Genomic DNA, 26,820 nt, shown 5'->3' with positions numbered 1-26,820 from the left:
TTTCTGAAGGGGCTCAAAATAACTAGCATTTATGTACACCTTTCCATCATATGAATGTGTGTAAGTAAAGGTTGTTCCTGTGACTGTGTTCCGTAAAACTCAGGAGACTTGTGTTTTTGTCATATTTCAAATCCAAAGGAAATGCTATGTTTATTTTCAGAATGTTTATGTTATTTCTTTATTTTAGTCCTTCCCATACCCCTTTCCCAACCATAACCATGTTGTTTTTTATGTATAAAATCAAACCAAACCAAACCCATGTCACAGTAGAAATTATATAGTCATGTCATTAAAAAAAAAAAAAAAGTTTTCTGTGGAATTTTGTGGCAGCAAATTTTGTGCATGTATGATGTCTGGAGACTCATTGGTTATTTATTAATTTGGTTATTATAAGGTATGAGAGTGTGTCAACTGCAGGTGACTCAATATTGAAATATATCAAAAGCTTAGCTCATTATTGGATTTACATGTCAGAAGTTGGTGTGAAAATAACAACAATTAGTAGTACTAATAGTGGTCGTAGTGGTGACAGAAGTAGTAGTAGTAGTAGTAGTAGTAGTGGTGGTGGTGCTAGTGGTAGTTGTGGTAGAAGTAGTAGTAGTAGTAGTAGCAGTAGTAGTCATGGTTGTGGTAGTTGTCGTGTAGTGTTCTCACAGGTCAGTGTATTTGATATTATTTGTTCCACCTGGTTGTTCCTGTAACATCTCATTGTAACATTAAACCACCACTGGTGTATTTGTTGCTCTCTAGCCCCACCTAGCTGCCAGTCCTCCGGGCCTCAGGTTGGATACCCGTGGTTTCCCATCCTTGTCGGTTCCTCCTGAGATGGTGAGGCCCAGCGTGCTGCCTTCTTTCTTCACCAGCTCCACCATAGTCACCCCCCGCAGAGCTTCTAACCAGAAATACACACACACATAAACACAGGTACACACACACGCCAACAACAAACAGAAGAATGCCATTGACAGACAGACAGACAGACACACACACACACACATGGATGTACACAAGACATTTACAAACACAGAATACACCACAGAGATAAGTGGTTAGTGACTTGCCCTCCATCTGTTTGGGTTTTCTGGATTAGCATAGATACTAAACAGTCAAAGCAGGAGGTGTCTACTGGAGTGTGTGGTTGAATAACATATTGACCCCTCTCACATTAGTCACTTTTCCATTGACCCTAAAATCGCACAAATATAATTTGCACATAAGAATTTGCCTAATGGAGAAATGACAATTTTGCCAAAACTCTTGTTTTTTTATGAAAAGTTTTTGCGCTTGCAAGAGGTGGTTTTTCGGGCATAGCAAAATTGGTATATTGTGCAAAACTGCAACTGAAAAACCTTTTTGTGCAACTAGAGTCATGTGAACAAAAAAAACTGATGTTGATGGATGTTACAACAAGCGAAAAACAGTTTTAAAACAAACATGGCGCAGTATGTGTGGACGCACGAGGAAAATGAATCATTTTTTTAATTTAATACGGGATAGAGGAGTAATGAGCATTCTAGATTCAAAACAACAGATATTTATGTTCGCCGGCGTGTTTATGGGTTCACTTCTCATGACATCTCACAATAATAAATAATCACATTGTCACATTTGTGATTTAATGGAAAAAACAATGTTATGCACTTCTATTTATTTGATATTTAGTAAATATCTGTAAAGTTTTGCACAAATACCCAATGGAAAAGCAACTACTGTAACACTTCTTCTGTTCAAAAGTGCCTAACAGGGATGTAAAGGTCTTTAAACACATCACAAGGAACACGTGAGCAACATATTTTTATGACAGGAAATACCTCTAAAAAGTAGCCTGGTAATGAGCTGAGGTAACTGTAGCCAGTACTCAATTTAGGTCCAAGCTAAATAAGTTACAGCTTAGGCCTCACCATTTGCAGAAGCAAAAAAAAAAATTCCACTTTTTTTTTTTTAACTCAGTGTGTTGTCTTAAAATTTAAATTTTGCAAATTAATCATCTATAATTATGTTGACTGCATAGCTAAATTATAGGTGATATGTAATATTTAGTATCAGTGTTTCTTGTGTCAGTCACCTATAGATAATTCATGGAATTATAGTGAATATAATTGTGTTTAACCCTTTAATCCCTGAGCCTAAAATGATCCATCTGGACTTTTTTTTTTTCATATTTTGACCATAAAAAGGTCAGAAAAAAAGTTGTAAGTCCTTTTGCTAATTTTTCCAAAATCAAATCATCTTTCAAAACAAGATTAATTTATTTTTCCCTAATATGGAAGTAATATCACTGCTATTTCCGTCTGATGGAAACTAATTGTTGAGAAAACAGATCATTTTCACAGCTAAAGAGAATAAAAAATGAACTGAGGGCAACTATGTCTATTCTGCCTCTGCTTGTGTGTGTGAAGACTAGCTCGGCAGATAGACAACAGGTTTCCCAAGAAAAGCCGGACGTCAAAACTTCTCTCCAAAACGTTACTTGAGACTCACTGTAAAACATCAAACATGCATATAAAATATGTCTCAGTTATGTTCATTACCTTAGTACATTTACATGACATTATACATTTAAATGAATAGGAAATAAATTGCTAGCTTGATGCTAACTTGAATGGGAAAATCTATAGACACGCTAACAATTAGCATTTACAGATCCATTTAAAGTATAACATCTTTTTATCCAGCACCAAAGGTTCACATCAGAGATATTTTATACTATTCATTCCTACGACAACTTGAACATAAAATACTTACAGGCAAACGTTTTCCTGGCCATACAGAGTGAGAAAAACATGTCCATTTAGTTCCTTCTTATATCTGACCTGTCTACGGGAATACCTGAAGTACAAAATATTCGTTACTGCAACTTATTCTGACCACTAGAGGGCCCCCTTCGCTATCTTTTAACAACAGTGTCATGTCGGCTCCCAGACTGTGTCTGGATTTGTCTGTCTTTTATGTTGTCTGTCATTTATGTTGTCTGTCAGTTCCTGTTTTATTTTGTTAAGTTTCCCTCATGTGTCATGTCTGGTGTCTTTACTTCCCCTCCTTGATTGTTTCACCTGTGCTTGATTACCTGACTCCGCCCTGATGTGTTCCACTTGTGTCCAATTGTCTTCCCGCCCTCTTGTGTATTTAAAACCTGTGTCTTCCCCTGTCTCGTTGCCAGTTTGTTCGCTACACTTGTGTGCTTACTAACCAGCGTTTTGGATCCTGTCAGTCTGTCTGCCCGTTGTGATCCGTTTTTGTCTACCGACCACTGATTCTGCCTGTTCCTCATCTGCCTGCTCGTCTGGTTTTGACCTGGTTCGTTCATCCGACTTCCGATTCTGCCTTTACCCCTGATTACCTCAGCCTCCAACGTTTACCTGTGTATCGACCCTTCACCTGGATTACCGACTGAGTTTTTGCCTGTCCCTCATGTTCTGTTGCTTATCATTGTGCCTTCCCGTGTATGACCTGGACTGTTTTTTGACCTCCCTTTGTTTGTTCCTAGTCGGGGTTCCGTTGGGTTTTTCCCGGCTCGGCCACGCTGGTCGTCTGCTGTTTCTACTCACGGCCCAGACGTCAAGCCCCAAACACTGCGTCATCACAGATTCACTAATTATTCTGTGTTGTGTCTTTTCCCTTGTAAAAGTGTTCAATAAACACACTCGAACTCACGTCTGTCTGTTGGTCTTGCAATTGGGTTCAGCCTCTGTACTAGTCTCATCACAAACACAACATCACAATGTCTCAAGAAAAATTGTTTGTTCATGGCATCATGTGCATAGAAAGCCATAAGTTGCATAGCATATCTTTTGATGACATCATCAATAATTTTGCTTTTGCAAAATCAAGAAAGAAAATGTTTTAAGTTGTAACTTAGAGGATTCTCTAATATAATGTTTGGGATTTTACAATACAATCTTTACTACTGAATATTATTAATAAAAATCAAAAGGCAATATAATTTCAGTTTTTCATATAATTCAAATGCATATGTATTTTCAAGCTTTCTGAGACCAGCTGGTGTCATTTAAGGGGGGGGGGGGGGACTCAGGGCTTTATATAGCTTAGGGCCTCACCAAGTCTGTGACTTTCAGATTGCTGTTATCACACAATTCTATGTATTTACTTTTATTTAGAGGCTGGCATGACCTTGCAGTGTTTATTTATTGCAGTGTCAGTTAAAATGGTCAGTGGTTTCAATAAGTTTCTCTGTCACCCCTTGTTCTTCTCATTTAGAACACACAACATTGCAACAGCCCTGTCATGAACCTCAAAGCTTACAAATTGCAGTTCACGAACCAAGGTTCTTATATGGTTTCTACAGCTATGATTCTGACATCATAACCGTAACCTGACTTGCATTGTTTGGACAAGTTCAACATGAACGTAAAATACAAAATATGAGTAACATTTTAATTACAGTAAAATATTAATTTAGGGGTTAATCAGAACACAGTACCATTCTAAAAAATATAGTTGTATATAGTCCAGTGTCCCTGTATGTCAGTGTCATGTTCTATCTGAACCAATACCAATTGAATTTGTGAGGTTTTCTATGTTTGAGTCCTGTGGTCTTGATGCAGGAGATCAATCTCCCAATAGAAGTGGGCGGTACTTTCACTGAAGGAGAACTCAACTAATTCAATCAAAGTCCATATATGACTTCTATCAGTAATAAATAGGAAATATATTGATATCTCTAACCATTTACATGTTATAAACCTTCAAAATATGGACCATTATAAGTAAAGGCTAATTTTTAAATATTTTACAAATATTTTCAAAAATTCAAAAATCAAAATTTCTCAAAATTGTGACCAAACTTTGTAGACTTTGTCCCAAGGAAGATACATATACATTTTGACATATATCCAACCAGTAGTTTTGGAGAAGAAGATTGTTGAAATGTAGATACTGGTGACCTTGAGTTTGACCCTACAAGGTCATTCAAGGTCAAAGGCCATGGATCCAAATGAAAGCCCATATATGACTTCCTATCAGTGCTTAATAGTAACTATACCGATATTTCTAACCATGTACATGTTATAAACCAACAAAATATGGGCCATTATAAGTAAAGGCACATTTTTAATGATTCAAAAGTTTGTAAAAAATGTTTTAAAAAAGTAAGTATTTGAAAACTGTGAACAAACTTTGTAGACATTGTCCCAAGGAAGATACATGTAAAATTTGAAATGAATCTGACCTGTACTTTCATCAGAGAAGATGTTTGAAGACATTACTAACAAAGATGATGACAGACGCAGCACCTTCACAATAGCTCATTGGCCGGTGAGATAATTAATAGAGTAAATAAATAAATGGCCGATGAGGCGGATGACCCAGACATTTATTAAATATTTTGTGTTGAAACAGAACAGCTTTGTAATGTTGCACACAGCTTAAGATGTCCAGGGACTGAACATCCCAAGTAATAAAGCCTTTCACGTTTATTTTTATAACATTCTTCGTGCAAACAAGTCACGGCACAGTACACAGTCTTCATTCATGCATTTTATTTTTCCAGATGCTCCACACACGCTCTATTGAGGTCAAGTGGGGTCCATCAGGCCAGTCCAGCACCTGCAGCACCTTCTTCTTCCTCAGTAAAGCCTTTGGAATGTGTGCAGTGTGGTTTCAAATTGTCTTGTCCAAATATGCGCAGATGTCTCTAACCTTAACCCCAACACTAACGTTAACTCTAACCAGTGGCTGCTGGTGGTCTGAAGAATAGGGGAAGGAGAAGTAGCATTTATACAAATCACAAACTTATGATTTGTATGTGAATTCTACCCTCCTTTCCTCATCTAAGAAATGATTAATTACTAGGGCTGGGTAAAAAAAATAATTTAATCGATTTTGGATCAGTTGCTTTTAATTTTGTGTAATCGATTAATGGTGGATGAGATAGATTTTTCAGAGCAGGGCTGCGAGTAAATGACCCAGAAACCACCGACACAGAAGCGCGGCCGGCTCTGGCTCCGTCTCGCAAGCCCCTCGGAGATGGGGCGTCCTGGTCATGCTCGCAACAGTTCTGGCGCGGGAGGAACATGGAGGAAGGGTGGGGAAAACCCCTCTGTGGGAGGTCCTCCTGGCCTCAAACTCAAACCTGCAGTGTGGAGGACCTGGCTGGCAGAGGCGGGTCATGGAAGCCAGTCGTTCTAGAAATATTAACTTCAATCAACTGTGGCTGAGTACGGAGTTAGAGGAATAGTAAAGCGGAAATCATGAAGCTCCGCCCACTCTCCCCCTCCAGTGAGTTTCTTGTACCAAGGACCCAACATGATTCTGAACATGATTATGATGATGAACATGATTCTGTTTCAGGGGGGCCAAACTGGTGTCAGTGCCCCAGGGTGACAGTAATGTGCCTTAAGGCTGGAAGCACCAGGTATAAAACAGAATAAAGATGATGAAGTCCGTTCTGAGCCACTGTAGAAACATGGCAATGTTTCTGTCCTGTTCATTATTTTAGAGCAGATTCAGCTATTTACTGCTGAAGTGTCATATTTATTTCCTTTCTAATATCAGTATTGATTCTGTGTCACATGGCTGCAGCAGTCAAATAATCAAGTTACAACTCAAAATTGTACTTTGTTATCACTAAATGAATCTGAATCAATCAATTAATACTGCATTGAATCGAATTGCAATTAATCGATTCAGAACTTTATGAATCGAAATCAAATCAATTAAGGAAACTGGCCATGATACCCAGCCCTATTAATTACCCTATCATACCAAAACTGACTCTTTTCTAGACTCTTCTGCAATTTCCTTTCAATGAATATGTTCAGTTATTCTTAGCAGAGTTCTCTCAGCAAACAGACCATGCTGCTGAATGATGAAGATCTAGCCGTGGCCAATGACACTTAAGAAGACTACCAGGCACAAAAAACCTCCCGTCCCTGTTTCATCCAATCATGAGTGAAAGTCATGAGTCCTATCATTTTGTTGGTCCTCAGGGGGGTTTTCAAGACCCGCCCTACTCTATTCATCCTTATTGATGCGATGAGTCCAGGAAATTACTTATTTTACGTATTTTGTCCAATGACTGACTATAATTTTTTCAGATTTTTTCCTTGGTCCGTGCCGTGCGTACCAATTGTGAGGTGCATATGGCACAGACCACACCACCCTGCCCCCCCCCTCCCCCCCGGTTATTATAAGGACAGAATTATTGGATGGAAACCAGCCGACCCACCCCCCCTGGATTATACATACACCACCACACCGAGAGATCAATTCCACAGGAAACACTGCCCAGACCATATCAGAACCTGGCCTCTGGACTTCTAATCCTTTTGGTTTCTGGTTCATTTCTTCAAATACTGGTCACACAAATCTTTACTTCCACTCAGTACATTGCTCCGTTTCTTTAGCATGAACTGTTGCAGTCTGAATGGATCTATATTTACTGCATGTGTTTATGTCTGCAATGCAAGACAAATCAAACTACATTATAATGTCACCGTTTTCTTCTTCCAGACCATTCCAACTGTTAAATGATTCGAGGTCATGGAAATGCCCTCGGAAACTTATAGCTCTACTATACAACACTGTTCACTGCTCTGTTTACATGATGCCTTGGTGAAGAAAAAGTCACAGAAAATTTGGGTCTTGAATTTTTGCTGGACAAAACATCACATTGTGTTTCTGGATAAGAATATTTTAAAAATGCATAAATAAATGTAACCTCTTTCCTGAGAACAAGCAGGTACAGTGAGCCAGTTCTTCTGGAGTTGAGTCAAGGTTTGGTCAGGTAAACACCTTAATAGGCTGTCTTGGGAATGTTTACTGTGTCTGCTCAGCTGTTTTGAAGATAGAAGGTCAAGAACATAGTTTTTACATTGTAGTTTACACTAAATATAATCACACGAAAAAATACACCAGCTTTTCAAATTAGTTGTTTAGGCGCTGACCTGCATAAGGACGGCTTACAGGAGATGGTAGAGTTAGAAAAAAATAAACATTTATTAACATGAAGTATATGCTTTCATCATCATCACTCATTTATCCATTTAGATGTGATAGTGTTTTTAGTTAGTCTTTTTTCTTCCATTGTCACCAAATGTTTATCCCTGGTGGATTCTGTTTGTGTCTGTAAATTGACTTGAGAGTTGGGTTTAGACCAGCTCTAAATGGAAAGTGTCATGAGATCAACGTGATATCATGACTTGCGTAAATGTACACACCACTTTTAATTGGCATGTTACCTGTACACATTATAAGCTTTCTGTGTGTATGTTCACGCCGTTATTAGATCCCTGTCCAACCTGAATCAATGTGTCAAATACTGTGCACTGAGGGTCAGGGTTAGGGTTAGCGGTTAGCGTTATGTGAACTGGAGATCTTGGCGTAAATTGACACGCACCCAAACAGCTTTGAATAACATGCGAAAGGCTGAAAATGCATGCTTATCAAATGCCAATTGCCGTAAGAAGTGGCGTGACATACAATGCCATTTCAAGAGATCAGTTTTCCATGAGAAAATTTTTGTTATGATGTGATGGTATATAAATAAAACTTGATTTGATTTAATATTTAATCCAAGAAAAACTTAATTTGATTTGCAGCATCCGTTGGAAATGACAGACACATGCACTAATATACAGAAAAAAAGGCTCCAGTCTTTAGGTGAAACCACGTCACAGCCTGTATGTCTTTGAATTTAGACCAGATTCTGGTTTGAGTGGAGAAGAGGACTCAAACCCCTGAATAAACTATTATTTGATGAAAACCACTGGTTCCATTAGAGTCAGATGACCTCTGTGATGATCCATAATATCATTCATAGACATGGAAATTACAAAGCCAACTGATTAAATATTCCATGAACTAAATGATCACTTCGAGAGGTCAGTGCTTTTCATAACTTCCTCTTGTTTAAATCTACAAAAGTAAAAATAAAAAAGAAATACACTCTGCTGAACCAGAAGACTAACAAATGTAAACATAAGAACAGTATTGATAACGTGATTGAAGCCCATCAGAAGTAATAAAGGTGAGACTGGAATCTGTCCATGTTTACGAGTGTCTAAGGGTGACCTTGAACTCTTTCTTCCTTCCTTCCTTCCTTCCTTCCTTCCTTCCTTCCTTCCTTTCATTCTTTCAGATCCCCATTAGCTGTACCATAGCTACAGCTATTCTTTCGGGGGTCCTCTGACCATTGGCCACTAAAACCTCTTCAGTTCATCTTTGAATCCAAGACAATAATTGTGGAAAATGTTGTGACATTCATTAAGGTGTTATTGAAGTGTTACATTTTAAAGGTAATGGGAATTAAGAATACGTTCAGACAGCAGGTCTTACTGCACAATTCAGATTTTTGGGTGAAATTGAATTTTTTTGTATGCTTGTTCATATTACACATTAAACGGGACTTCTATCAATTTTGAGTATGAACTGAATGCGACCCTGAAGTAACCTGCATGCGCAAAAGAGGTCCTGATGTAATACATGACCACGCAGGCCTGCACTGTGTTTACGAACGTAAATATGTTTTTCCTGGCGCTCTTCCACCTGGGATGCAGAATTGTGATGTTTGTCACATTTCAATGACGTAAAGGTCAGATAAATGCGACCTAGCCATTCAGACTTAAGTCACATTGCAAAATATCAGATACATATTGGATTTAGGACCACATATGAAAGTGGCCTGGGTTGGATTTGAAAAAAATTGGATTTGTGCTGTTCAAACTGTCTGTAACAGATTGGATACAGATGTTATATGGGCAAAAAAAATCAGATTTGGGCCACATTTGCCTGCAGTCTGAACGTAGCCTATGACTGAAAGACAGACTTTCTTCAAGGGATTCTCCAAGGACGCATCTATGAACTGTAAAACCACTGAGCCCTGTTGATAAAATGATGTCTCTTCATTAGTCTGCATTTGTATCATCACCAGATATACTGGAACACACACACACACACACACACACACGTACACACAGCAGGAAACAATGACTACTGCAGAATGAAACAAACATTCAGCTTTGACATTATTCTCCACTCCAGTACACTTACACACACTCACACACATCCACACACACACACGCGCGCACACACACACACACACACACACACACACACACACAGAGGTGAGATGAAGCTTTGCTGTGATAGATAGCTAGATTAGGTAAATCCCTGAGGTGACACTCAGGATCAGCAAAGTGCTTCACACTACAGTTATCTCTACCGAGCATTACAACACACACATTCACGCAAAACACACACAAATTCGGTATCTGCAGCAAGGCAGATACAGAATTCATTCATTCATTAGTCACTGGATTGTTGGTATTTGCATAAAAGCACCCAAGCCTCTATGAATGTAGTTTAATGCCCTGAACCGAATCCATCACCAAAATGGATTATTCCAGCAGAGATGCAGAGACTGACCGATCCAGCGTTCATTTAGATTTACCAAGCACTCTGTTTGGAGCTCAGGGAATAGAGTAATGAGAGGGGTTTCATACTGCACTGAAACATCAGGAAATTAGTGATTTGGCATAAAAACAGAGATGCGTAAACACACAGATACAGTAGATTAGTTTTACATAACCAAGTATAACCAAAGAATGACTACAGCTACGATCAGATTGCAGGCAAATGTGGCGCAAATCCCATTTTTTTGCCCATATATGATCTGTATCCAATCTGTTAAAGACAGTTTGAAGAGTACACATCCAATTTTTTCAAATCTGACCCAGACCACTTCCTTATCTGGTCCTAAATCCGATACGTATCTGATATTTTGCAATGGGACTTCAGTCTGAACAGCCAGGTCGCATTTATCCGATCTGTACATCATTGATATTCAACAAACTTCACGATTCTGTGTCACTAATCCATTAGTCTTTCCATGCTTACACACCTGAGTCACTTGGTGAACAACTCGGAAGATGACCCCATCATAAACACAGTCCGCTTGTTTACATAACAAACTGAAACGTCACTCGGGCCTTTTTGGAAATTTTGTCGTAAAGTGCATTGTGGGAATGGGAATTCCATGCAACAGCTGTCTCTTCGTGAGCGTTGAACCCAAATGTGGCCTTTACTCCATCCACCAACTATACTCATTCTTTAAAACAACCCTGGTGGACTGTGTGATTTAACGTTGTAGTGATCTGGCTTGTTTTCTTGCCGAATCTGTGAGAAACCACTTTCTCTTGGTCGCCATTCCCACAATGCACTTCACAACAAAATTTCCAAAAAGGCCTGAGTGATGTTTCAGTTTGTTATGTAAACAAGCGGACTGTGTTTATGATGGAGTCATCTTTGAAGTTGTTCATTGTCAGGGAAGTAATTCAGGTGCATAAGCACAGAAAGACTAATGGATTAGTGACACTTTTAAAAAATCCTCCTACTGTTTTTCCAAATTATTACATCATAATAAAAAAGTAAGTGGACTAAGGACATGACATGTTGAAAGGGAGGACATATATGGAATTGCACACATAACTCTGATGTTCCAATCACATAGATCTAATAATGCAATTAAATGTATGTCTTGTCAAAATTTACAGCAAACAGACATGATCAAATCTTCCTTAACTCTCACTTTGCAGTAGCCAGTGTCTAAACCTATTCATAAGAAGTGTAATGATACTCTGTTACAACCAGGAGATAGTGTAAATGGAGGTGGTCATTCTGTTAAGTACTCTGAACAAATATTTGGACACATGGAAATACTGTTAATTAACAGCATGGAGGGGGGGCTACTGATATTTGAATACATATACATATATATATATATATATATATATATATATATATATAAACTGCTGCAGCTTTCTCCTCTTGGTCAAAATCAAAAGCTTAAATATAATTTAGAGTAGCGTTAGTTCAGGCAGCCCATATGTCAGATAATAACCGGCAACAGCTGATCACGGAGCCCACCCCCATCAGATTATTCTGTGCATCCTATTGGTTAATCTCATTCTGGCTGTCATATAGAAACTGCTCCTCTAGGTCCACCTTTTAATCTGTATCCTTTGCCATGACTGATGCCTGCTCTGTTCTGTTCCCTGTGGGTCTGAATGCTCTTCCGTGTGTGTTCATAGAAGTGCAAGAAGGTGTGAACACCCACTCAGCTGTTCCACATCTGTAAGTGAATGGCAGGCAGAGCCATACTGACAAATATAACCTGTTCAGACAAAGTACTGTAGTTTTGACAAAAGTAGTCCTGAATGAAAAACAGATGAACCAGACATTGTTTGATTAGAAAAGAAAAACTACTTTAACCAGCTTCTGTGAGATACACAACAGAGAAGTAGAAATGTGTGTGAGAAAATCTTTAGAGGTATTTATAGATTTTAATCACATATTAACCTCCGATCTATCTGGAAACACCTGTAATTAAACAAAGTCTGTATCACAGGGTAGACTTTCTGCAGCCCAATCCACTCACTGCAGTTCTAATTATTATGATCAATTAAAATCTAACGTGGGTGACCTTATGTTTCCAACCAGACAAAATTTGATCACATATGAATGGAATATCCGGGAGGCATATGGATGGAAGATAAAAGCGCTACATACCTGGTATGCTGTGTCTTCTGGAGGCCATAGTGTGCTCTGGTCCAGAGATATCCTTCGATTTTCCGTATGGTCCATCATCTGGAAAGAACAGACAAAGCCAACATAAAGTTTATGCTGAAATTGGGTTTTCTTTCAATTATTCGGCTGAGGCGCAGCACCGCACGCCATGTTGGACACCAGCAAAGCCAAACCAAAGCAGAGAACATCAATACTAAATAAATTACTTTTCCCAGATCTATTAGTCACAGATGGTCCCCAGTGGGCTTATTTAGAAACTTCAGTTTTTAAGTTTTTTCAATTTTTTTTTTTTTTTTTTTTTTTTTTTATTCACACCAGTTTTTCCAATGATATTACGGCAGCGTATTAGGGCCACATAGGAAAAATAAAAACACTTGTCATTACGAGAATAAAGTCATAATACTATGAGAATAAAGTCATTGTTTTAAAAAAAAACTCATCATTTAATGAAAATAATGTTGTAGTTTTATGAGATTAAAGTCATAATATTTTGAAAATAAATTTGCAATAGTGCGATAAAAAGTCATAATTTAGAAATTGTAAGCGTCAAGCGTTGTTGATGACAGAGTTTCCAACTACAGTGAATGCAACAAGTGAAGCAGCAACTTTCATTTCTGTAGGACCGGACAAACCCCAAATGAAAGTATAACCTCACAAAATGTTCCAAGTTCTCCATTATGCAACTTTATCCCTAGAAATTATGATATTTTTCCCACCTGTTTTGTAATATTATGGCTTTACTCTCAAAATATGACATTATTCTCATAATATTACGACTTCATTCTCGTAAAATTATGACTATTTTTGTATTCACCTTTGTTCGCATAAAATAATCGGTTTTATCTCAATATTTTACGATTTTATTCTCGTAGTGACAAGTGTTCTTATTTTCTTATGTGGCCCTAATATGCCGTCATATGATAGCCCAAATCGTTGTGATTTTTTTTTAAATAAAATGTGACCACTCTCTTGTAAGAAAATTGACAAACCCTACCTGCTAAAGTCTTCCACAAACTTCAAAAATTCTAGAAATATCAATAAACCTTTTTTTTTTTTTTTTATAACTACAGTTAGTGTCATCAGATTCCTTTCACAAATATGGTAGGCACAACATGAAAAATAATAAAGTTAAAATAATTTTTAAATCAAATAATTTCATCAAGCCAACCAACACCTAACCCCTCTGACACCCCACTGGAAAGCCTGACTAAAGACTAAAAAAAAAAATAAATAAATAGGTGTGGTCAGGTCTGAGTGGATACCTTTATGACAAAAGCACAACAGGGATAAAGCCAGTGAACATGGATGGTAAAGTGAAAAACGTTTAAAGTCTCCATCATAATACTGTTTTGAGTGGAAATCAGAATACTATAGACAGAAACATAAAGAGCAACGCCAAAACCCAGATACTGCCTGTGTTTTTTGGTTAGTGTGAACCCAGAGGCTTCTTCCATTAGCGTTGACATAGCTATCAGCTATTGTATGTTCAATACTACACTAACCCGTACATGTGACGAGAGAATTTAATATAAACCAATGAGTACAAGACTAAGAAATGAGGAAAGATCAATTATGACAGAAGGTATTCAAGGAATGAAACAGCAACATATAGAAACAAATAAGATTCAGTTATAAACGATGGTTTCACATAAAGCTAATAAAAACAAAATGGCAATAGGAGAACAAACAGAAATAAAACAAACATGGGATTAATAAGTAGGATACACAACAATAATATATAAGGCAAATATAAAGATCCACATTACCAGCACTATTGTATTGTATGATAATAAACAAATAAATCAATAATGAAATAAATAAAGCAGACAAAACAACATACAGAATTTCAATGTTATGTGTCTTTATGTAGATTCTTCCAGTCCTGCCCCATACTGAATCGATCAGATGGGACTGTTTTTATTGTTCTATGGTCTCAGCTTCATGGTTGCACATTTTGTGTGTGTGTGTGTGTGTGTGTGTCTACATTACAGGGTGGGGAAGCAAAATTTACAATGATCATTTAGTTGTTTTTTCTCAGCAGGCACTACGTCAATTGTTTTGAAACCAAACATATATTGATGTCATAATCATACCTAACACTATTATCCATACCTTTTCAGAAACTTTTGCCCATATGAGTAATCAGGAAAGCAAACATCAAAGAGTGTGTGATTTGCTGAATGCACTCATCACACCAAAGGAGATTTCAAAAATAGTTGGAGTGTCCATAAAGACTGTTTATAATGTAAAGAAGAGAATGACTACGAGCAAAACTATTACGAGAAAGTCTGGAAGATACTATTAAAGAAGAATGGGAGAAGTTGTCACCCCAATATTTGAGGAACACTTGCGCAAGTTTCAGGAAGTGTGTGAAGGCAGTTATTGAGAAAGAAGGACACATAGAATAAAAACATTTTCTATTATGTAAATTTTCTTGTGGCAAATAAATTCTCATGACTTTCAATAAACTAATTGGTCATACACTGTCTTTCAACCCCTGCCTCAAAATATTGTAAATTTTGCTTCCCCACCCTGTATGTGAGGCAGTGACACCACAACACCATTTTCTAAACTTAAAAAGCCTGGATGACTCATCTGCTTTTCTGGAATGTGATTATTGTCGACTGAACTGGGACAATGATGAGACTGTGGCTGCTTTATGTGAAGGATACTCCATGAAATCCTCCCACTGAAAGGATTCTTAAAGACTCTAAAGGAGATGTAAGTAGATGTTGGTGAAATGCTATTACAGTAGGGGCGTTTCCTCTTTAACATATCGTTATCCTCATATCATAATTGCCTAATTCATACACAAATGGACAAAAGTATGTGGACACGTTGAATTCATGTTTCTTTTCTAACAGGGGTCTGGAATACAAAACAATAACAACAAATGTCATAAAATAGTTTTATATTGGGATAAATATCATTGCATTGATTAGTTTGGTTTAAATTGTTATCTTTGTTTCCAAAATGTCTCATAGATGGTTTTGACTTCATTTCTCTCAACATGGATTTTTTTTTAGCCATGACTATGATTTTAAATGTTCTACCTCTAAATTTCTAAAATACTTTTCCTGCTCGGACAGTAAATAATTTTCTACCACAACTTAACCATCTACTTTCTTCACATCTCACTGAGGAAGAAAAATCTCCCATTAAACCTTAAGGAAATATTGCTTATAAACTATATGGACATAAATATTGGGACACATCATGTCTACAGCTGTAAGATGTCCTGTTCATGAGGATCTGACATAGAAACATCAATATTAATAATCAATATGATATTTATCCCAATATAAAACAATATAATGACATTTGTCATTATTGTTTTGTATCTCAGACCCCTGTTAGAAAAAAAACACCTGAATTCAATGGGTCCACATACTTTTGTCCATACAGTGGATGACTTCGGTAATTATATGAGGATAATGAAGCGTAACATTTGGAAGAACTGTACAAAAATGATAAAGTAATACTGCCAAACATAACCTCCTGAGTAAAATCACAAATTGGACTGCATTACTTTGTTCATACACCTGAATGAGAAGATTTCATATATGAAGAATTTTCCACACATCCACTCAGTCACTCACTCAAACTGTCAATGTGCTGATGGAAACACTATCAAATGTTAATGACACTGTTACAGCATCGACCAAAGATGAACAATAAACAGCAGTCATTACACTTCTCTGTCACAGGGGGGAACAGATGTCCTGGTTTACAGTTTTTGGCCGAGATGCTCCTGCAGAGATGTGTCAGGACTTTAATATTTTAGAGGTTATTTAGTTAATGCAGGTCTGCTCAGATTCAACTATAACTTTAAACCAGGGGTGTCAAACTTGCAGCCGGCGGGCCAAAACTGGCCGGCCAAAGGTTCCGATCCAGCCCATGGAATGACTTTGCAAAGTGCAAAAATTACACTGAAGGTATTAATAATCAAAGGTGTCAAACTTGTTTTAGTTTAGGTTCCACTTACAGACCCATGTGATCCAGTAAAATAATACCATAATCTATAAATACCTGACAATTACAAATATTCTTCTTGAGTTAATTTTATAGATAGATAGATAGATAGATAGATAGATAGATAGATAGATAGATAGATAGATAGATAGATAGATAGATAGATAGATAGATATAGATATATAGATATATAATTCACATTTACAAACAATCCTATCACAATAAAATGTGAATAACCTAAACAAATACGAACCTGAAATGTCTTAAGAGAATTCTGCACAATTGTACCAATATTCTGCCTGTTATTAAAAGTTTTGTGTTTTTGTAGATCCACTGTGATCTGTAAGTTGTGTTAAAAATAAGGTGAGATGTAATATTGTAGAAATTGTTCTTATTTTAGTTCCAAACTCCAAAGTTTTAACAATATTCTGCCTGTTACCACATGTTTGTGTAACACTGTGTGTAATACAGTGTATACATGATAAGTTGAGGCATAATATTGTTAAAATTGCACTTTTTTTCTTACAAAATATCAATTTTTTCATTTTATTCATATTTTTTGTGAAAGTTTGTAAATGGAAATATTTCCATAATTTAATGTTTTTATTGCACTAAAACAAACAGGGAAAGTTGTCATTATTTATAGGTTATTATGTTGTTATTTTACTGTTTCTGCCCACTGGAGATCAAATTGGGCTGATTGTGGAACCTGAACTAAAATGACTTTGACACCCCTGCTTTAAACTATTGAAGTAGCTGCAACGTTCGTGCTCCATAAAACAGAATAAGTGAGTATGATGATGGATCCAAGGGGCTGCCTCTTTTTCTTCAGTCGTTTAAACAACTTGTTTGGGGTGTTTCATCGACTGAAATATTCTTACATTTTATGGATCTGATTTTGCAAGATTCACTTGTCACTGTGCATTAGAAAATGACAGTTGATGCCTTCCTGTGAACTAGATTTAGTCTTTAAAAATTCAGTGTATGAGGTGTAATAACAATAAGAATAATTCTTTTTCATTTCATTTCCATTTAAAATAATATCAAACTGCAACAAAAAAGAAGAAGTCATAACAGCTAGAGCAGGGCTGTCAACCTCACTTTAGTTCAGGGGCCACATCCTCTCAATATGATCTGACCAGTAAAATAATAACAGAATACATGTCAACCCCAAACTTTTCTCTGTGTTTTAGCGTGAAACAAGTAAAATTACAAAATGAAAATATTTACATCTACAAACTGTCCTAAATTTGAATATGAACAACCTGAAATGTCTAAAGAAAAATAAGCGCAATTTTAACAATTTATCATTTCCACGTGTACATTACAGCTTACAGATCACAGTGGATCTAAAAATACACAAAATATTTAATAACAGGCAGAATATTGTTAAAATTGCACTCCTAAGACATTTCAGGTTGTTCATATTTGTTTGGGTTATTCACAGTTTTTGTGAAAAGATATTGTGTAAATGGAAACATTATTGTGTCATTTTCCTTTTTCTACACTAAACAAGAGAAACATTTTGAGAGTTTATTATTTTTTAGGTTATTATGATTGTATTTTACTGTTCTGATCCACTTGAGATTGATTTGAGCTGAATGTGGAACCTGAATGAAAATGACTGTCATTTCTTCAGTGTAATTTTCACATTTCACAAATTCATCCCACAGGCCGGACTGGACCCTTTGGAGGGCTGGCTTTGGTCTGTGGACCATATGTTTGACACCCATGGTTTAGAGAGTCCCTCATTTCAGTCAGTGTTTGTTTCCTTTATTTTGGATTTTTTTAGTAAAGGGGACACTTTGGTTCACTTAGTTTTGGTTTCACACTGGAATTTCAGAAGTGGAGAAACATTTCATCATTGACAGCATATATGCTGAAGCCGATGCGTCTGATTGTTGTTACATTTTAAACTTCTTCCATAAGACATTTTCTTCTTTTGTTTTTGCCAACAACTTTACTATTGTTTAAAGCAACACTATGGAGTTTTTCAGCCTTCAAACTATGTTTCCAACATCATTTTGGTGGTACAACAACTCACAATAGGTTCAATTACACTTTCATCATCACTCCAGAGCGTCTGTATGGCCTGCACTGGCGCTGTGCAACTTCTGGTTTGGGGTTGTAACGCCTACACAAAAAGAACTACAAAACTGGACAGCTTTACGGCATACGTCACATCCCCCTCCACCTTCAACAGACGAGGCAGGTAAAAAAAGTTACGAGTGAAGAAAAGCTACAAACAGGCTAACAGTCATTGCTGGAGCAACAAGAAAAGCACAGAGGGTAAGGCAGTTGTCTGAAGAAACAAAGAAAAGAAAGTGAGAGTGATAAAATAAGAGGCTGGACTAGGGTGAACATTGGCCCAGCTTTCACTGGCTGAAAGAGGAGGAGGGATGCCCTACCCATGGAGACCTGGACCTGGTACTGTTGGACTAGGAGGGCTACATTCTGCTATAAAATCTTCTGCATTTAAGTTTATTATGTTTCAGGTCGGGTTATTGAAATCATAGCCTTCCATTTATGCCCATACATCAAGTTATTCAACCAGTAGCCTTCTGCTGTTCTAACAAGCTAGTAGTTAACATGCTACAAAAATTTTCGTTTCTGATATTTAAAAAAATAAAGCAATATTGTATGTATAAAATGCTGCAAGGCTACTCTACATGGTCTGAAGACATGGTTGAAGGCACCTTAATTGTCTTGCCTGAGGAAGGTTGTTGGCATCAATGACTTGTCAACAAATGCGCAAGTATTACTGAGATACAGATTTTACAACAGTTGTTACAGACAATACCGTTTCTTGACTTTAGGGGGACCCAATGAGCAAAAGTTCCATGGTTGTTGATTTAAATGCCTGTGATTGCAATTAGTTTTTTGTCAGACTAAAGAGCAGCTGTTTGGTCTGGGGGAGGTTTCACACCCTCACATTTGGGTCAAATCAAACTGGAATGTCTGGACCCAATGACAAACGTGTGAAAGCCCCTAAGACACAGACTACAGCAGATCTGAGATCAGATTAGAATAACTGCCCCAGGCACTACAGTTGTATTTAAGGTACAGATCAGATACTTAGCTGTGTTGTGGGAGTCACTAGTCACTTTTCCACTGACCCTCAAATATAACTATATAACTAAATATAATATAACTTGCACATAAAAATCTGCCTAATGGAAAAGCGACAATTTTGCCAAAACTCTTCTTTTTCAATAAAAAGTTTTTGCGCTTACAGGAGGTAGTTTTTCAGGCGTAGTGAAACTGGTATATCACGTAAAACTGCAATGGAAAGACCTTTTTGTGCAACTAGAGTCACATGAACAAACAAACAAATAAACAAAAAAAAACGTATGTTGATGGATTTTATCAGAGGTGGGTAATTCCATGTTCATCAAGTCAAAGTCCTGCTTTGTCTTGGTTCCAGCCTGGTCACTGAACCTGCCCATTTTAATGAGCACAACTCCTCATCCAGGGAGATGGAATAATTAGTGGAATCACCTGTGTTAAGTGAACAGGTTGGAACCAATACATGACAGGACTTTGACTTGATGAACCTGGGATTACCCACCTCTGGATGTTACAACAAGTGAAGAGGAAGAGTTTTAAGACAAACATGGTGCAGTATATGTGGACAAACAAGGAAACTGAATCATTTTTTAATTTAGTCCCGGATAGAGGGGTAACAAGCATTCTAGATTCAAAACAACAGATATTTATGTTCATCGCTATGTTCACGGAATGACTTCTCGTAGACATCTCGCGATGATAAAAAAACAAATCATCACATTTGTGTTTGTGATTTAATAGAAAAATCGACATTACACACTCCTGTTTTTTCAACATTTAGTAAATATCGGTAAAGTTTTGTACATACTGTATGTCCAGTGGAAAAGCGACTAGCGACTGTCGTCTCATTGTGTTGTTTAGATCTGAGGACATGATGGATCTGAATGGATCTGAGGAGCTGGAAACCCATTTACTTGTGACTTCATTCACAACGATGCAGGCTTAATTTGTGGAGTTCTAAGCCCTTCTAATAGAACCCTTTGAAATCAGTGTACATTTTTAAAGTCTCATCTATGATACATGAAGGATATTAAGCATTTTGCTGTGCGGCGTTGGTTAACTCACTTTGACAGCTGCAGTGACAGTCAGTTGTTGTTGTGGCTCTGAGGAGAGAGGATGTGTCCTACTTTACAACCTCTGCTCCATCACAGGGGTGGGACCACTTTAAACATTCATAAACCACCTCTCATACACTTTATACATCATTCCAGAAGTGTTGTTAAAAACCTGCATTATAATCAGCTACAATTACAGCACAACTGAAACAGACATCGTTAGTCTCATATCATAATAACCTAACTCATACACAAATGGACAAAAGTATGTGGACCCGTTGAATTCAGGTGTTTCTTTTCTAACAGGGGTCTGGGATATAAAACAATAATGACAAATGTCATAATATAGTTTTATGTTGGGATAAATATCATTGCATTGGTTAGTTTGGTTTGAATTGTTATCTTTGTTTCCAAAATGCCTCAGAAATGATCTTGACTTAATTTCTCTCAACACTGATTTTTTTTTTTTTTTATCCATGACTCTGATTTTAAATGTTCTACCTATAAATTTCTATAATATTTTTCGCGATCTGACTGTAAATAATAATTTTCTACCACAACTAACCATCTACTTTCTTCACATCTCACTGCGGAAGAAAAATCTCCCATTAAACTTTAAGGAAATATTGATGTTTATAAACTATATGGACATAAATATTGGGACGCATCATGTCTACAGCTGTAAGATGTCCTGTTCATGATGATCTGACATAGAAACGTCAATATTAATAATCAATATGATATTTATCCCAATATAAAATCCTATTATGACATTTGTCATTATTGTTTTGTATCCCAGACCCCTGTTTGAAAAGAAACCTCTGAATTCAACGGGTCCACATACTTTTGTCCACTTGTGTATGAGTTAGACAATTATGAATATGAGGATAACGATATGTCTGCTGAAGCTGCAGAGGAAATAGACTATATATTGTAATGTTTTGCAGCTTCATCTCAAATTGCGCAAATATAACTTCCGCATAAAAATTTGCCTACTTGAAAAATGACAATTTCACCCAAACTCTTGCTTTTTGATGCAAAGTTTTTGCACTTATAAGAGGTGGTAAAATTGGTATAGCACACACAAAACTGCAATGGAAAGACCTTTTTGTGCAACTAGAATCACGTGAACAAAAAAAACTGGATGTTGATGGATGTTACAACAAGCAAAGAAGAAGAGTTTTAGAACAAACATGGCGTGGTAGCCTATATGTGGACACACAAGGAAAACCAATTCATTTTTTAATCAGTTCGGGATAGAGGGGTAACGAGCATTCTAGATGAAAACAATAGATATTTATGTTCGTCGCCATGTTTATGGAATGACTTCTAGTGACATCTCGCGATAGTAAATAAACAAATCATCGCATTTGTGATTTAATGGAAAAACCGACATTAAGCACTTTAGACATTTAGTAAATATCAGTAAAGTTTTGCGCATATCTCCAATGGAAAAGTGACTAATGTCCTTTATCTGCCAAACTGTGCTTTTAATTCTCCTTCAGATTACACTCACCCTCCATAAAACTGCCTTCAAGTCCCAATTACCTTTCAGCAAGGAAACTGGAAAGGTTAGTTAGTTTTCCACTGACTTAAGCTCTTCTATAAAAGAACCTCAGAAAACTGTCAACGTTATCATCATGAGTGGTTTCATTTCATTTGAACTGCATCCGTCTGGGTGGCAGTGATATTTCATACTGTCGTCTTTGCATATTTACCCTGTGACAGCAGCGTAAATACACAGGCAAGGCTTGAACTCCTGATGCTGAGGAGAAAAGAATGGATGGATCAATATGTTTTTAAATGATCATGTTTAATCAGTGCTGAAATTATGACTTCATTGGTTTTCTCAGCCAATCATCTCTAATTATCTCTATCATATTTGCTCTTTCACTATCTTCATGATCCACCCAACAGTTTTCTCTTTCTGTATGATCCACAGTTAGAACAGCAGCTTCCTGAAAATATTAACCCATAAAGACCCAGTGCTGCTTTTGTGTCAGTTCCCAAATTATTTTTTTCTCTATTTTTAACCTTTCTTAAGTGATTTTTCACCATTTACTCTAATATTATTCTCTATATTTTGCATTTTTAAGTGAAAATATAGTATTTTCCTATATTTTATTTGCTGATCATGTAGATGTTCATTAAAGCTCAGATTAAAGTTGAGGGTTATTATATGTAATAATATATAATAAAATACATAATATATAATATCATATAATAATATATAATAAAAAAGAGAAAACTGAAGAAGAAGATAATTTTTTCTGCAAAATCTATAATTAACTGGACTTAAAATATGTGCCTCTATCCATTATCATTGATCCAACTCCATGGGTTTTAATGGTGAATCAATGTTGTAGAAGATGACGGTGTTTCCACGGTAACTACAGAGCCTCTGAACATCCAAATGGGTCATATCTGATGACCATGAAAAGATGACAAACTGTATTTTATACCAATTATTCACAGGTATTGATAGGATAAGTGGATTAACAGGTATTAATTATTTTGTATCAGTGAATGATTTGGGGTCTGTACGGGTTAACCTCAGAGTCTATAAATCAAAACTTAGCTCAGTTTGACTAAAATCAATAGTTATGGGCTAAATTCAAATCAGTACCACACTTTTTTATATTTTATGGAGAACATCATCTCCCCAGAAAATACATATATGGTATATTCAACTAAATCAGACAATGAGTTATTTCATTGTGTTTTGGTGTCTTTGTCTTTAATACAGGTGGTGACTGGTTTGAATGGTGGGTTTACAAAATCCACATCTATAACACCAATGCTTTAGTTTTCTTAGAAAAAGACATTGATTGATTTAAAGAATTACAGTATCAATGTTTTAAACACACACCTTCTCATATTAAACCAAGCCTGGGTTGTGTTGAAACCAGCCCATAACTGTTATTGATACAGTTAATTAATTGGGATTGTCCACGATACAACAAACTAATATAATAAAATAAAACAAATAAAATAAACTTTAGTAATGCTGTCATCACAACCAGTAGATCCAATAAATCATTCATTAAATACGATCAACTGAATGAAAGCATCAGTTATTTACCATCAGTTAGTTATGCAAGAATAGAATTCATGGGGTTTATTATTATTAAATGGGGTTATATCTGATATGGGGTTATTATTAAATTTATTGGATTATTGTATAAATACTGAATCATTAACACCATTCCATTACTGCAAATGTTGACACACATGTTGCATTTTTTCAACCTATTTCTTCAATTTTTACTTATTTATTGAATTTCTATGGATTTATTTATTTATTTTTAATTTGTTTTTTAATTTCTAAATTCATCTTTGTTTTTACATTCATTTTTTAGTTTCTTTCTTTCTTTCTTTCTTTCTTTCTTTCTTTCTTTCTTTCTTTCCTCCTTCATTCCTTCATTCATTTGTTTATTTGAGTCAACATTGTACAGTTACAATAAGATGTATTCCAGGACATTTGTGTTAAAAGCTAAATTTTTTGGATTTTCTATTTCACACTGGCTTTTGCATTAAACAACTGTATCCTCTTGAAAAGAATGATAAGCCTTTCCTGGTATGAAGGCACCTCCAAACAACCTCAGTATAAAATGAATTATTTTTCATACATGACACATTTTTCTGCCCTCTAACTGCTTTGAAATATGTAATACTTTTCCCATTGCTAAAGCTTAGAAATCAGTGCTTTTCCCAGCAGTGTCAGAGGAAAGGAGGCCGTTGTTGTTGTGTCTCAGAGTTTAGTGATCGTCACAGAGGTGTAATAAGTTTAATAATTCATAAGTTGTGTATTCAGCTTTGCTTTAAACTGCTTTCATAAGTGATGTGGCTGGCTGCCTTCCTGCAGTGCGGCTGTCACAGGCATAATGGACCCCAGAGGCTGCTCATCAGTACACACACACAAACGCAAAAACACCCAAGCACACCTTCAGCCAAACAGTCACGCATGAGCCTCCGGCAGCAAAAAGTCATATTCACCTGCATGAGCTCAGAAATACAAATGAACAACAGATACTCAAAGTACATAAATACGCACTTGAAAAAAATATATGAACATTTATGCATTTTCACTGGGAATCTCAAACTAACTCATGATACAATATCCTGATAATATTTTGATTCAATCATAAAGTTATTTGTCAAAATTAAATGAATTATAACCAGTTAAATCTAATCTAAGTATATTCAATAAACTTTTTTTTTTTTTTTTTTTTGTAAAGAGTGTTTAATATATGTTGGTAATGAGAGAGAACAGATATTCATTATTTCATCATTATTATCATTTTCTTAAGAGTCCTTAATATTTTAGTTCATATTCTTTTTTTTTTTTTTTTTGTTATTTCCCCTCAGTTTGACTGAACAGGCAGAATGTGGTTACCTTGTGAGCTAACTTTAGCTAAACTGAGCCTACTCATTTGGCTATACTGGCCAAAATAACATGAAATGACCCCCTAAAAAAGGATCTGATAAGAGAAATCTAATACTTCATTCAAACTAAAAGCAAAGATAACACTGAAATTTGTTTTCTTTCCATTCCCAAAAGTGTGTATTATTTAGAATCAGTGATGACAGAAAGTTTTGCTCATCAGTTTCTATACAGAATGTGGTAATAATAACCATGTTTATTTAACACGGTTTTGATGATCAAAGTGTCATTAAAAAATGAAAATGTTATTGAAAATTCATGTTGTTTGCCCGGGAACAAAACAACACTTTCATTGATGAGTTGAGGTGAAAACACTTGGGAATCTCCAAGTCAAAAATCCTTAATTTGTGTCAAACTCATTTTAGTTCAGGGGCCACGTTCAGCCAATTTTAATCTGAAGTGGGCCAGACCAGTAAAATAATAACATAATAACATATAAATAATGTCAACTCCAAACTTTTTTCTATGTTTTAGAGTGAAAAAAGTAACATCACATTATGAAAATGTTTGCATCTACAAACTATCCTTTAAAACAATGTGAATAACATAAAAAATATGTGTAATTTTAACAATATTATGCCTCAGTTTGTCATTTATACATGCACATTACAACTTATAGATCACAGTGAATTCATATTTGTTTAAGTTATTCATATTTTTTGTGAAATGATGGTTAACCCTCCAGTATCCTGTCCAGCAGGGCCCTTACTAAGCACCAAGTGTGCCATTTTCACACACTTGCGGAATAATGTCAAAAAATTTTTCATACAGCTTGTTTTTAATTTTTTTACACTTTTCTATTTCATCAACTTGAGCCGTAAATAAAAATACCAAATACTCAATAATTGTCACATTTTTTAACCCTTTAAATGCCATGTCTGTATTGTAAACAAACCATTTTTTTGGATGCGAAAAACACACAAAAAAATTTTTTTCAGTATACTAAATAAAAACTGTATCACATATTTGATCTTTGCATATGTCAGTGTGTAACTCCAACACAGGTTAATTTGCATTATTATTTTTGGCGCTAGGTCAAATGTTCAAAAATACTAGCATCTGTCACCAAGTGTGCGTAAAATGCACACCTATAAATCAAACTATTAAATATTATATATGGATTTATTTTTCTGCTCTAATTTGATTTTATTTTTGTAAATCAAGGTCAGCCCTAATCATACATATCAAATGGAAGAAATAGTGTGTTTTAGGCACACTTGGGAGACAGATGCTACTCTTGTAATTTTCTTTTGTTTACAATGTGCAAATTTTAGTTGGTGGCCAGAATTTAAAAGATTATGCAAAAATTAACAACTTTTGAATTCCAACCTTATTTAAATTGTGAAAAATAATATGAAGTTTTTTAACACGAAGTGCAAAGTGTGCCTAAAAAGCACACCTGGATACCGGAGGGTTAAGTATAAATATAGTAAAATTACATGAAAATGTTTACATTTACTACAAAAAGAAAAAAAAAAGTATTTACAGGTTTATCTTATCCTAACTTATTTTACTGATCTGACCCACTTGAGATTGAATTGGTCTGTATGTGGAACCTGAACTAAAATGATCATTAATATCTTCAGTGCGATTTTTGCAGTTCACAAATTCATCTCACAGGCCGGACTGGACCCTTAGGCGGGCCAGATTTGGCCCCCGGCCCGCATGTTTGACACCCCTGATTTACTTGGCAATGGTTAGCAATGGTTTAGTTCCATTTTTGTTGTTACATCGGTACAG

The 26,820-nt window shown here is 36.0% G+C and overlaps 1 protein-coding gene across 1 annotated transcript in view; it reads right to left on the bottom strand.

The window, feature by feature from the left end:
• The window catches only part of grip2b (glutamate receptor interacting protein 2b), a 388,052-nt gene that overhangs the window by 102,679 nt on the left and 258,553 nt on the right, over positions 1-26,820 (bottom strand). The window contains exons 2-3 of the mRNA XM_030134467.1: positions 12,526-12,603; positions 757-892 (exon numbers count right to left, since the gene is read on the bottom strand). Of these exons, the coding sequence (XP_029990327.1) occupies positions 757-892; positions 12,526-12,603 (214 nt within the window). The remainder of the gene's footprint in view (positions 1-756; positions 893-12,525; positions 12,604-26,820) is intronic.

Source organism: Sphaeramia orbicularis, chromosome 5, assembly GCF_902148855.1.
Source record: "Sphaeramia orbicularis chromosome 5, fSphaOr1.1, whole genome shotgun sequence".
In the NCBI taxonomy this organism is placed as follows: domain Eukaryota; kingdom Metazoa; phylum Chordata; class Actinopteri; order Kurtiformes; family Apogonidae; genus Sphaeramia; species Sphaeramia orbicularis.
This window is presented reverse-complemented; position numbering and strand designations above follow the sequence as displayed.